Here is a 14726-nt window from a genome sequence, read left to right as displayed (position 1 = left end):
ATATTCACAATGACAATGTCTAGAACCGCCGTCCTTGGAGTTACTTATATCTGAAGTCTCCATAGCTCCACGGTTAAAGAAGCGGACTGAAATCTGAAAGGTCAGAGGTTCAAACCCCACCCATTGCATTATTGTCGTACTTAGCACAAGCAATACGCTTAATTGGAGGGGAAAGGGGAATATTAGTCATGATTAACATGGCTAATATTCTTTAAAAAAAGCCCGAAGGCGCCCAAGAAAGCGCTGGCTGAACGTCGTGAACGCTGACTTGAGAGCCAATAGGCTGAAGAAATCAGATTCTCAAGACCGGGTAAACAGGGCAGCGAAATGTAGGAAAGCGGACCCTACCTAAGTGGGAAAACGCTAAGTCGAAGAAGAAGATAATGCAGTTTAGAATCCTGAAGACTATATACAAACAAACTTATTCAGGACCATTTCTAGTTTTGGGTGGAGAATGTAGAACACTCCCAGTCGGTAGACAAACATAGAATAGGTACATAAAATATATACTAAGCATAAATAGCTAATTGCGTGTCTAATTATACATCATTACTTAACGAGAATTAAACAAATGAACGCAAACGTTAGCGAACCAGCTAACATCCCAGAGAACCGACCTAAATATACGCAATATGCAAATTAAACATTATACTAATTAGTAAAACAAGTTACAGCGCGTGAATTTGATTGCCAGGTTCGAATTTATGTAAAAGATCTATCAGTTTTGGACACTCAGTAGGTACCTGACGCCATTAAGCATAGAAATGCGAAATACAGAAACTGCATGCCAGAGTGTTATAATGGAGGCGCGTCTACACGTGTACGATTTGTAATACAAGGAACTGTATGATGCACCTTCATCATGATCAACCCATTTCCGCCCCACTACTGAGTACGGGTCTCCTCTCAGAATGAGAAGGGTTTAGGCCATAGTCTGCCACGCCGCCGGCCCAATGCGGATTGGCAGACTTCAAACACCTTGTGAGAACATGGAGAACTCTCAGGCATGCAGGTTTCCTCACGATGTTTTCCTTCACCGTTAAAACAAGTGATATTAAATTGCTTAAAACGTACATAACTTCGAAAAGTTAGAGATGCGTGTCTGGGATCGAACCTCTGACCTCGGCTTTTTCGAATTAAAAGCTAGTACTCCACGGGTACGCTTTCGTGCAGTTCCTTGTATTGCATCCTCTACCACACCTTTCTGCCACATCCATCTGTTGTCTCTGTGTTCACTAAAGGGATAACCTACAACCATGTTGCTTTCAAGTTCAAGCACTTGTGACATGTAATTGAATCTATGACATGTCATAAGAGCTTGAACTATGACATAGATATACCCTTCACTAAATGGGACAGACAATCTAAGGACAGAAGCAGCACAAAACCGTGTTCTGTGGAGATTCGTCGATCCGGTTGAAAGGACATGACAGTAGGACATTGGTCGAAAAGTACCTACGGGGCATGTGATTACGCTGAACAGATCTCAGCGAAGCTTGTGTTCTTGGCTGTACCTGCGCAGACCGCCGTATTGCAACTTCAGGCTTGACTATTTGTCTTACAATCACTGTACATTTGTATAAACTAATTATTATGTATGCAATAGTCGAACTCCTGAGGACACGATTATGTGTTAGTATGTGTTATAGTCGCATAATTATCAAAGTTGTGGCTAAGTGAGTAATAGGAAAGTGGATTCGTATGAGTCAGGTTGTTCATGGCCCGTCAGTTGTCCATCTAGTCTGGTCAGTGTCACACCCTGTTAGTAGGTGTACAAATTCATAATGTTATAATGTGTAAATGGATCAAATAATCTATGTCTAGGTACGTATCTACTGTTATATATACAAGGTCTTTTGGAAAGAGGATCTTAAAGGAGGAGATCTCTACAGTCCCCTTATAAGTAAGTTTTAATTGGACCAACGATCCTTAAATTAAAAAAAAAGTAATCAATTGTTTTGTACAAAACGAAATTACTAGACGATAAATTTGCTCCGACGACCCGATGATTTTTACAATATGTATGGTTTGTTACATTATTAAAATGTAACGTAAATTGGTCATCTTTTTAGGGTAAGAACTCCCTTTTCGATTGACTTTGTATAGTCATAAATGTTTGCGAGCTTTTTGTTTGAAAAACAGCGAGCAAACGAGCAGGCGGATCACCTGATGTTAAGTGATTACCGCCGCCCATGAACATTTGCAGCACCAGAGGAACTGCTAATGCGTTGCCGACCTTTCAGGAATTTGTCTTCGTGTCATTTCATTTCAATTTGCACTTGAGAGGGAAGTTAGCGGGATCTGTAGCTAGGTCATCCTATTTATTAGCATTTAGACAGAGTAATGAGGCAAATTGAGGCGAAGCAGGAAACTTCGAATTTCTTGATAAAAAATCGCATATGGCGGAATGCTTCAGTTCCACCTGACCGTGTAGATAATATACGGTCGAATAATCGATGTTTGACTTTAAAACATACTTGTTATAGAAAAAAATAGGTTAGACACCTTTTTTTTATTCTAATATTTTTAGCCAGCTAACACCAACACAGACGAAGTCCCTCTCCGGAGCTTAAGGGCGAAGCGACCGGCCTGCCCGCGAAATTCAAATTTAATTTGGTTTTTCGCAATTTGTAAACCAATACGACAACGTAGGCTTATGGCATCCTCACAGGTTTATATAAAAATCTTTACTTGAAAAGGTCCAGTTTAAGAAATTAATTAAATTGTGAAAAACCAAATTAAATTTGAATTTCGCGGGCAAGCCGGTCTCATGCCCCTTAACTCGATATAAAAACCGATCAAGTGCGAGTCGGACTCGCATACGAAGGGTTCCGTACTATCATATAAAATATTTTAAAAATTTTATATGCAATACTGCAAAATAATGACAACAGCGCTATCTCTATGTGATTTAGGAAATATCATATGGACGGCGCTTTAGTAATAAAACACTTTTTTTTTGTGTGCTAACCATAAATTCACGGTTTTCGGATTTTTTCCTTTACTTGTGCTATAAGATCAACTTTCCTGCCTTTCATGATTCTAGGTCAACGGGAAGTACCCTATAGGTTTTCTTAACAAACACGACAGACAGACAGACTACGAAGTGATCCTATAAGGTTTTCGTTTGCCCTTTTGAGGTACAGAACCCTAAAAAAGGATAGGTACCTTGAATACCATCAAACTTCATTGAGTTTGATTTACGAACTAGCTGTGCCCGCGACTTCGTTCGCGTGGAATAGCTCTCAACGCGCTTTATATAGCCACGGACGCTCAGGCGCGAGGCGTGTAGTAGGTACGTACTCTGTACGTTAAAAATGTTCGCCGTGATTCTTTAAATTGACATAACTTTTTTATTTATGAACCGATTGACATGAAATAAACACTAAATGTTAAGTGAAGCTTACTACAATATATTAGTGAAAACCGTATCTAAATCGAATAAGCCGTTTCTGATATTAGCGTGCACAAACACACAGACAAACAGACAAAAAAAAAATTGATTACAATTTAGGGTTCGGTATCGATATAATAACAACCCCTGCTACTTTTTTTTTATATATTTCTATTGTACAGACACCACTTTTCTACAATTTTATTATATGTATAGATAGGCATATCAATCAATCGGCCTGTTTGCGTCCACTGCTGGACATAAGCCTTCCCAAGAGCGTGCCCTATCAAGTCTATGGCCTCCACACCACTATTATAGGCATACAGTAGGCATAGTATCTAATTAATTAGATTGTAAAATCTATCATATTGATTAAGACCGAATTTTCTACCTACCTAACTACTATTTTTAAACATTTGCCATTCTATTGGCTTTGTAAAAAACACAGTCCGTGGACTGAATACCCTACATAGATAGTATTAATTTATGATTATTAAGCTACGTTAACTCAATATCAACCCTTTCCGTTTCCAGCGGCAGTGTACATGGCGGGCGTGGTTGCGGTGATCGGCGTGTCCGTGCTCGGCGTGTTCTGCATACTGTCGGTGATGCAGCTGGCCATGATCTCCTCGAAGGAGCGCGTCGGCCTCAAGTACACGCACCTCGTCATGACGAAACTCGCCTTGGCGCTGCTGGCAAGTGAGTACCAGTAGGGTTCTTTCTTTTTTGGAGCTGTGCAGGACCTTGGATTCGCTGTATCTCTTTGACCGTCCTCGATTCATTATAATCCCCGCCCATTTTGAAGCCTCAATAGCTCAACGGTTATAGGAGTGGACTGAATTCCGAAAGGTCGGCGGTTCAAACCCCAGCCGTTGCACTATTGTCGTACCCACTCCTAGCACAAGCTTTACGCTTAGTTGGAGGAGAAAGGGGAATGTTAGTCATGATTAAAATGGTTAACATTCTTTATAAAAAAAAAAAATTAAAGGTCCTTGCCAATACTTAAAGCCTTGAGCACCGCAGAGATGTAAGCTCTCTTTGCGTGTTTTATCGTCGTACTCTTTTGTTCTTCTGCGAATTCCCTAGTTCCTCCCTCCACAGCGACTTGAAATTTCTGGACGAGACCAACTGTCAGTGTCTAGAAGAGGGCGATGACCTCCCTGGCGCACGGCAAGCGCTGTCTCTTATTAGTGGTATACTAATGGGAGGTCCCGGCAAGGGAAATATGGATTTATTTAATTTCTAAATTTTCTCTGGACTGGCTGAAGGCTTCGGCCATGGCTAGTTACCACTCTCCAGGCAAAAGATGTTCCGCCAAGCGATTAAGCGTTGCGGTACGATGTCGGTACCAAAAGAGTATGGGTTTAATAGAGACTGCCATACCCCTTCCAGGTTAGCCTTCTTCCATCTTAGACTGCATCATCACTTACCAACAGGTGAGATTGCAGTCAAGGGCTAACAGCATATTCTTATTAGATGTATCATATTTTTTCAGCGTTGCTGTCAATCGCCGCGGCCGGATTATTTGCTGTGCAAGGCGATGACAAGGGATTCTACCTTGTTAGAGGAGAAGCTTTTTATGTACAGGTACATTACTGATTTATTTTTAACCCTCGACCCAAAAAGAGGGGTGTTATCAGTTTGACGTGTGTATCTGTGTATGTCTGTGGCATCGTAGCTCCTAAACGAATGAACCAATTTTAATTTAGTTTTTTTTTGTTTGAGCCACCTTGGCTTGATCGAGAACCCTAAAAACTAATACAATTCCGTATGTTTTTCCAGATAGTATGCATAGTGATAAATTCGGCGTTGTTCATAATGTCACTGTATGACACTCTGTTCGCACGCCGGGTGGGGGGTGACCCCACCAACCCCTTGGGCGGACCGGAAAATGGCACCACTATCAACAACCCTGGATTCAAAGAAGGCAGAGGTAAATAACCAACCATACACATAAATAAGAAACCATAGAAAACCCCATGGTTTTCTCTGGTTCATTGATCGCAAAACCAAAGATGGAAGAAGTAGATATAGAAGCTAGTTGTCCATATTATAGTGTGAAGAAACTAGATAAGCTAATAATCTTCATTTTTCTCACTTTCATTTTACATTATCACACTACCACACTTCACACTATCACATCACACTAATATTATAAAGGCGAAAGTTTGTGTGTATGTTTGTTACTCCTTCACGCAAAAACTACTGGACGGATTTGGCTGAAATTTGGAATTGAGATAGATAAAATTCTGGATTAGTACATAGGCTACTTTTAATCCCGGAAAATCAAAGAGTTCCCACGGGATTTCGAAAAACCTAAATCCACGCGGGTGAAGTCGCGGGCATCGGCTAGTAACTTATGAATTGGGTACTTTATTTGAACTTATGATTTACAGTAACAAGTGGGAAGGATGATCCTGCAGAAGAATGATCTATTGCATGAGATTGGATGTTGACATACTTTTTTTTACTTTTGAATTTTGATGCTTTTTTATTCATATTTTTATAATTTTTTGTAGTTACATAATAATGTTAACGGTAATAACCATTGGTTTTTAATTCCTACTTGACATGTTTTATTAAATTTTTTGTCATTTTATAATCCTAGTTAGTAGGTAGTTTGTTTTGTTTTGAATTTACTATTCTTCTTATAGTGATTATCGATGACTTTGTCCTTAATTAATATTGTAACACCATTTCACGTGTATTTTGTTGCAATAAATGAATTATGAATAATTATGCAGTGATCATCACCCTCCTTTTACAAGAATGTCCCAAATGTACAAACAAAAGTAATTCCTTACAAAAAGTTAGCTTTACAGGTAGTGAAAATATCTAGTTTTATTTTTTATTTTTATACTAATATACATTGCTCATGCTGTGTGTTTGTGTGTGTGTGCCCGCGCGTGGGGGTGTGTGTGTGCGTGCGCGTGTGCAAGCGTGCGTGTGTGTGTGTTTTAGGGTGTGTGAATGTTTTATGTTTTTCACTTAATTACAAGACCAAGACCTTACGAGTTCAAATATTTCTTCTTACTGTCCATTTATTATAATGTCTGATCTTTCCATTTGATGCAATGACTTCTAAGTAGTATGCACTAGAAAAGACATTCTAAACAAAATTTTTGTGGGCTGTAGCTTGTTTTTGCTTAACCTTGATGTTCAGTGCCATATTAATTTTGACAGTTTCATAGAACACTATTCACTCAGATACAAGTTACTTCTTGACTGCAATCTCTCCTGGTGGTAAGTGATGGTGCAGTCTAAGATGGAATCTAGCTAACCTGGAAAGCGTACGGCAGCTTTTATTAAACCTATAACCCTTTGGTTTCTACACAGCATCGTACCAGCACGTTTTATCGCTTGGAGGCACGGCTTCACAGCTTGTTGTTCAGAATAGCCCTTCCATATATTTAATTCAATGATTTCAGGCATATCGATGACGGACGCATCAGGCAAGCCTTACAGCACAAATGGCCACGGAAGCGTAGCATCCATGAACACAACAGCCACAACCCTAACTGGACTCTCTGGATTATCTGATGCCAGCACAATAACCAGGTCTCCACTCCGATCCTCACTGAAGAAGCCCAGACCGAAGGAAGGTGAGCCTGGTGGAATGGGGATACAGAACCCTGGTTACTCGGGCCACTCGCCTCCTTTAGGCAGAAACGGTAGCCAGAAAAAGGTACGGATACAAACGCATAGTACCGAAGTCTGATTTTCACTAAGTCTGTTACATATTTTATAATAAATTATACCCCATAATGTACATAAATGTAAACAAACCCTTTAGTCCAGAGCCAAAGTGGTGATTTGGATATTGGGTTCTCTTATAACAGCCAAAATACCACTACTTCAGTGTCTAAAACTGAATGATAGCCACCAAGCTCATTTGACTTGATTGGTTATACATTGCAGCTTTTCTGAGTGATAATAAAATATTTTTCTTAGAAAACCTTCAATGGATTGAAAATGAGCCTGGTGGTTATCATTGAGTAAGCGAATCACTCTGGTGCCAACCAGAGAAACCAGATAAAAGGAAGGGAAAGTGGGTGTTTTGGATATTTTAAATTCAGATGTACAGAAGTCTGATTTTTCGTGGAATGCCATTATAATTTCCCCTTCAATAAATATGGGATTTTAGGAACTTTAAGTACCTTCGAAAGCAATTTTCAAGAAATTGATGCATTTTCAAAACTGCTATAACGATTGTAAATCTATGATGACCCCTAGAGGCCTATGATTTGACTAACTTTAAAAAAAAAATGTACTTTTTTGCTACTTAATTTATTTTTCATCTAAAAAAATCTTCCTTTGGAAAAGAAATCTTTTACAAAATGTTTAAAAACATTTTCTAGGCTGGACCCCAGCCTTTTAGCTAGGTGACGAGAATGATGACATTATAAAATATTTATTTTAAAGAAAAGGATAAAATAAACCATTTTTTGTATCAAGTAATTAATAAAAAACTAGCACAAGTTTTAGACACAAATAAATTTTTATTATATACTCATTTGCTTACTTAAGATAATATATATTTAAATATCTAAACTTTTAACCCATTTTATTTACTTTAACACAATCTACTTTTACAATTGTGAAAATGTTAAGGATTTCCGAAATAGGAACTAAACTTAATGAACTGACCCTTACTAATACATATAAAATTACACTATGCCTATACATGGATTTTACATTATAATTGTTTGACAAAAAATGTTTTTACATATAAGCTATCTAAGCAGCATGAAATAAAAACATTTATTAGTAAAGGGCAATATAAACTAAACAATAAAATAGTCATTAGATAAAATTAACAATAATTTACAAATAAGCTTCTTAAAATTACAATATTTTTACAACAATAATATACAATATTGTAAAAAACACATGCTGATTTAGTACTAAGCGTAAAATTTATTTTATGTTATTCCATTATAAGTAGTGAAAAATTGACTAGATAATAGATTATAAACTTTAATATTTTTTTATTTAGTAGATTTAAGTTTATGTATATTTTGTTTGAACATAGTTCTGAATATTTTTTGTGTAGTTGTACACATTGTATAAAAAATCAGGCACAAAGTGTATAAAGGAAAAAAAATATTTCTACAATTTCACTGGAGTATTTGGTTATTTTTAAAAAGATCAACTTTTCTGGTGTCTGAATAGTTAAGGGGGTTCCAAATCCCACCCAGTTAAAGTAACGTCGCAATAACTATAGGCAGTAATCTGTAGACTTTGCTTAAACTTAAGGCAGAGTTAAAACGAGACAGATTAATATCTCTGCATATATTTGTCTCGTTTTAACTCTGTCTTAAGTCTGAGCTTACTCAAAGTGCTCTCTAGATCTCAGCCTAGTTCAAAAAAGACAGAGTTATGTCTCTACATAAATATGTCTTGTTTTAAGTTTGAGCAGAGTCAAAATACACTCCATTTAATACTTTAGTCTATAGATAACAGCCTTGGTATGAGCTTTATGCTAATTTGGAAGGGAAAGGAAACTGTTTGTTATGTTTAACATGATTTAATCTTTCTCTTGTTTTTGTCGTGAAAATTAAAAAAAAAAACAATAATACATATAAAGTCTATGGTTACTTAGTTATAAATTCTTGAAAATAGCCAAATATTCTATGTTTTATGTAATCATGCTACATTAAAATCTCGTTCATTTACATAAGAATATGTTGCAATATAGGTAGTTAGTTTAAAAAAAAGTATGTGTGGTCTAAACCTTAGATTAAGGAATTGACTAAACCCTGTCTACTTTTGTCAAAAGTTAGGTTGAAACTGACATTAAATAGATATAGAATATACATTAGATATGTGTAAATACACTTTGATATTATAAGAAAACCCCACCAGGCTCGTTCTACGACCCGTCACATAAATTAAGTTTCTAAAATCATTGTTTTTTCGAAGGGAACAATACTTTGTGTAATATATTTATTTTTTAACAGGGCTCTCTCCGTCACATACTCCATACAATCGTAGCCCCAATTTCATTTGTATATGAAGCAACCAAAGTCCATTAAATTTTGCAGCCATATTCTAGAAACTAATATCTGTGCCCTGTGGTGTTTTAGATTTTTCTAAAAATATGTAGTTTTAAAATTACAGGGGTTCAAAGATTTGTATGTGAATTTTTAAGACCGCGTAACTTTGAAACCGAATATTTTAACGGAAATCTGAAAAACCACAGGTATAGATATTAGTTCCCGGAACGTTTATACAAAATTCCACTGAGTATGTTTGGTTAGTATACCAATGAGAGACGAACTACGTTTGTATGGAGCGAGTGACCTAGAGACCCCTCTTAAAACTAGACTTTAGGGCAAGCTAATGTGGCACAAGACAGGCAATACTTGCATACTGCTATGTTTAGATACGTATAGTGATTTTTGGCGTTCGTATTAATTTAGGCAAAGTGGTTATTAATCAGTTTATTAATCCGTTATAGTTCATGAATCCCGGGCAATGTGATTAATATTAGAAAGGAGGTCCAAAATGAACTTGTATCAACCGGTTTGAGTATATTTTGTTAAACAAAATAATTTTTTGTGTCCTTTTCATAACGATCCTCTGCAAATCAATTCCCGGCAGGGGTTTGGAATTTCGAAATTTCTGGTCTGGTCTGGTGGGAGGCTTCGGCCGTGGCTAGTTACCGCCCTACCGCCAAGCGCTTTACCGTTCTGGTACGATGCTGTGTGGAAACCAAAGGGGTATGCATTTAATAAAAACTACTATACCCACTCCAGGTTAGCTTGCTTCTATCTTCGACTGCATCATCACTTACCACCAGGTGAGATTACAGTCAAGGGCTAACTTGTATCTGAAAAAAAACTAGTCCGATTGGCTAGCGCACAAACGCTGCTGCCCATAACTTCCAATGAACCGTGAAAAATGAATTCCTAATTAATTAAAAAACCTTTCGATGGTTATCAATATCCGTGTTGAAACCAAATAACCATTCAGTAAATCGATAATTTCCATCTCTTACTGTTGTTATTATAGAGAAGAGATGACAACAACAAAGAATATTATTCATATTAGCCAACGCACACTTACATTAACCACATTGCCTGGGCCTTGTAAATAACTAGCTGATGCCCACGATTTCGTTCGCGTGGATTTAGGTTTTTAAAAATCCCGTGGGAACCCTTTGATTTTCCGGCGTAAAAAGTAACATTTGTGTTTATCCATGGTATAATCCACCTCCATTCTAAATTTCAGCCAAATCCGTCCAGTAATTTCGGCGTGAGAGAGTAACAAACACATACATACACACAAACCTTCGCCCATATCCACAGATATTCAGCATCAGTGTTGCTTGCCCTAAATTCTAGCGTTTTTGATAAAAATTTGTGCCTTGGCCTCCAAAACGTGCCTTGTCCTTTGCCTAATCTCATTAGTGTATTTATTTGGCAAAGCATTATTTTTGGCGCCGTCGATCCTACTTCCAGAAGTCCAGAGTTGTGCATTCATTGTAATAAATAAAAAATAACTATGCATGGATGGTTCTAAAGTCTACATACACTTAGGTTGAAACCTATAGCGCGCACTTTAACATTGCATAGACTTAAGTTTCAGTTAAAACGAGACAGATTTATGCCAGTCGTTATAACGCTGTCTCGTTTTAAAAGTGTCTTAAGTCTGAGCAAAGTCAAAGTGCGCTCTATAGATCTCAGCCTTAGTTTTTTTTTTTTAAAGTATATTAGCCATGCTTACCATGACTAACCCTTTCCCCTACAATTAAGCGTAAAGCTTGTGCCAGGAGTGGGTACGACAATGGTGTAATGGGTGGGGTTTGAACCGCCGACCTTTCGGAATTCAGTCCGCTCCTCAACCGTTGAGCTATCGAGGCTCTGAATAAATAATTACCTTGATTGTAAACGTGGAACGCAGAACTTTAGACCTTTGGCAGTCGGATTGATCCTGGTGTAAAGAAACTTGTCAGTCACTCAATTTATAGAAACAGAGACACAGTATATTATGTACAGAAGGTGCACTTCTGAATCACATTAATACGAAGTTGATCATTACTCATCACCGAACATCTATTACAGATTCTGTTGTAGATGGATTAAAAAAAACAATTTTATCGATTATGATCGATAGTTCGAAAAATCAATTTTGTTTCTAAATATATATTAAAGTTTTTCGAAAATGATTATGTAGAAAAAAATTGAACAACCCGCAAATCTGATACAATAACAAATTACAATGTATATCTTTATCAAATAATGACAATATTTTTTATCTATTTAGTCTTTTTAAAGAACCATATAAAAAAATTGAGACTGACAAGTTTGATTATTGCCTATAATTACTTATTTAAGTTTACTTTTAATTTTAGAAGTTAACATGGTCCATCCGTCCAAAATCTGGTCCTTATTTAATTTTGTGACCTTAAATATACATATTACTATACCACTTATTATTATAGTTAAGTAAGTTTGAATTTAAATCAGATTTTTATTATTGTTATGTTCTATCGTTGGTCTAATTGCTTTGGAAGCAATGTTTTTTGGATGAATATATGTTTATGATTTTGAGACAAAATTCTTTGCCTGTGTAATAAAAAGTCTATGTGGTAAAAATGATGTATTTACAATAACTAGGATACCTAGGTTTTATGTACATGTCTAGATAATCTGTCATTAAAAATGATAGAGTTTTTGGATTCATTTGTTATGTTGATATAAAAAAAAATTACTTAATTATTGACTTGTTTAAAAGTCGCACTACTTTTAGACAAGTCGATTAAGTTTGTTTTATAGATTCATATACATCCTAAATCCGAATATACACTAGTGGTGTATAAATGTATAAGGAGTTAGTTGTGCTATGCTGTTGCAATCAAAGTTAAAAACGAATCAATTGTAATGTTTAATAGCTATGTTTTCAACCATTTTCAACCGTACGTTAAAGTAAATAAAGCTGAAATTCAATTGTCCTCAAAAAAGGCTGCTTCCACTCTACAGGTCAGCGTTCTCTCTATGGTGCGATGCACACCTCTAGAGTGGAGTGAAGCTAAACCGCAGCGTGGTTTCTGATAGCAACTTAAGCTTTACTTTTGTTTGGTTTTCACTATAAATTTCAACCGTATGTTATAAGTAAATAAAGCTGAATTCCCACTACACTCTGTAGGTATACTTCGGACATAAGGTTGAGATCTATAGATCAGACTACTATTTTTAATCAGAACAAAATCAACGTACACCCTATAGATCAGGTTAAGCGGTTGTGATATGAAAAACTTATTGAAAAATCAAATAAAAGTTCTATGGCGCACAATCTAGACATGTATATATTGAATGTAATAAAAAATGGAACCAAACGCGCGACGGCAACTCCACAGATTTCACACAGGACACCACACTGGGGCTATAATCATAGAAATCCATATTATTATTAATAAATGCGAAAGTGTGTCTTGTCCGGCTGCTAGCTTTTCACGGCCCAACAGTTGAACAGATTTTGATGAAATTAGGTATAAAGTTAGCTTACATACCGGCCACAGACATAGGCTATTTTGTATCCTGAAAATTCAAAGCGTTCCCACGGGATTCTTGAAGGTCCATCCCAATTTCAAGAATCCGTGTTGGCCATGATGCCGTCGCGCGTTTTATGTTTAACCTTAAAAAGAATGAATCTGTTAGCTTTTAAGTGAAAAGCAATATTTATTTTCGATGCCACATTAAATCTCATTTTTAAAGATTTTAGTACCTACCTATTCTTATTAAGTATATTAAATATTTGTAATTATTAACTTTAAGTTATATTGAACCTGTGCAATCTCAGACAACAGAAATAAATTTGTAAGGTCTGGACAAAATAAAACTTTGTCTATTCCTAAAAACCTTATAGCCTTGAACAGACAAGCAGGGTTGGGAAAAAACATAAAACAGGATTAAATCATGTTTGAAATTGTTTTTTTAAAAATACAGTGGTAACCCTGCATATAAGGTGTTGCGACAATGACGTGCGATAGAATCTACGCACAAGGATTGTTACACAGGCTGAAATCTTTAGAGCGCACTTCGACTTTGCTCAGATTTAATACACTGTTAAAACGAGACACAGTTATACCGCTGGCATAAATCTGTCTCGTTTTAACTGAAACTTAAATCTAAGCAAATTCAAAGTGCGCTCTATTGCGCGCATACCCGTGTACCATTCATGATAAAAGGAATTGTATGAAGTCTGTAACACAGCATCTATCTGTTCAGGGTTTTACTGTTACAGTTGGCGTCAGAAAAAAGAACTCCAAAGTTATACAGTGCGCAGTGGGTGTAGAATACAAAAAAATTCAGCCAATTGCGATTGTAATAATGATTGATGCAAGTTTTCAATAAGTTTTTTCCGGATTCGACCTGAAGAGGTCTTTTTACTTGGCGCCGACTGTGCACGTAACAAATTTTTTTTTTAACTTTGTTGTGTATTACTAATCTCCGTCCGCTGTTTTAAAACTTAAATATTTATTGTAAAAAGTGTTTTGATTTATATACCAATAAATATTGAATTGTCTATCTGTGGTTTTGAAATAACTGCCTTTACCTAAACTCACATCATTTTAACGGTGCAAATAGAGTTGGCTGTAAAACTACGAGTAGAGTTAGGTACATTGAGTTTTGAGAAATAATATTACCACATTAGTTTATGCTTGGAAAAATAATTCATCAGACATAAATGTGCAAATTACATGAATTGAGGTGTGGAAGTCAACAAAAATGGACTGTGCCCAAAAATGGGAGGACAACATTTTTTACAGTAAGTACATCTTACTGTAAAAAATAGTCTAATAAAATTACAGATTCTGTTAATTTAAAAAACAAACCACTCCAAAAAGGAACAACACGCGCGCCAGAAAACGCCACCACAGACGAAGTCCACGTTTTCTCATGCCAATATGGTGCCAATGACATACCTAATCTGTGCCAATGACTCAGACAGGGGAGCCAACATAACGCCATAGGAACCTTATATATACTTAGTCTGAGATAGGAACTATTCGTTCGTTGAAACCTCAGATTTATAGGTTGAAACGGTCTATATGAATCGATGTTAAGAATCACCAACTGAGTTGGTGCAGTAGCTACGGGTAACTTTAGAAACATGTCAAATATTGTGAGTCAAACAACAAGCACTGGCAAGCGTGCGGACCAGTGTGGGCGGGTGTTGTTTGCATATGCTTGAAACTAATGCTTGGGAGAGCTTGTCGAAGCCAAACAATGTGTATAAAAATTATTGTGGTATTTGCCGATGCGTGCTATAATATTATGTTGTTTGCCGCAAACGTATGGCGACTCCACATGCCTATAATTAGCAT

The 14726-nt window shown here is 36.5% G+C and overlaps 1 protein-coding gene across 2 annotated transcripts in view; it reads left to right on the top strand.

Annotated features, from left to right (window-relative positions):
• The window catches only part of LOC123876467, a 49424-nt gene extending 40213 nt beyond the window's left edge, over positions 1 to 9211 (top strand). For both annotated transcript variants that reach the window (XM_045922742.1, XM_045922741.1), the window contains exons 4-7: positions 3929 to 4093; positions 4890 to 4981; positions 5177 to 5327; positions 6823 to 9211. In XM_045922742.1, the coding sequence (XP_045778698.1) occupies positions 3929 to 4093; positions 4890 to 4981; positions 5177 to 5327; positions 6823 to 7112 (698 nt within the window). In that variant the 3' untranslated portion in view covers positions 7113 to 9211. The remainder of the gene's footprint in view (positions 1 to 3928; positions 4094 to 4889; positions 4982 to 5176; positions 5328 to 6822) is intronic.
• Positions 9212 to 14726: the final 5515 nt, after the last annotated feature.

The sequence above is a fragment of the Maniola jurtina genome, chromosome 21, assembly GCF_905333055.1.
Source record: "Maniola jurtina chromosome 21, ilManJurt1.1, whole genome shotgun sequence".
Lineage (NCBI taxonomy): Eukaryota > Metazoa > Arthropoda > Insecta > Lepidoptera > Nymphalidae > Maniola > Maniola jurtina.
The sequence above is the reverse complement of the archived record's forward strand: the minus strand, read 5'-3'. Positions and strand labels throughout refer to the sequence as shown.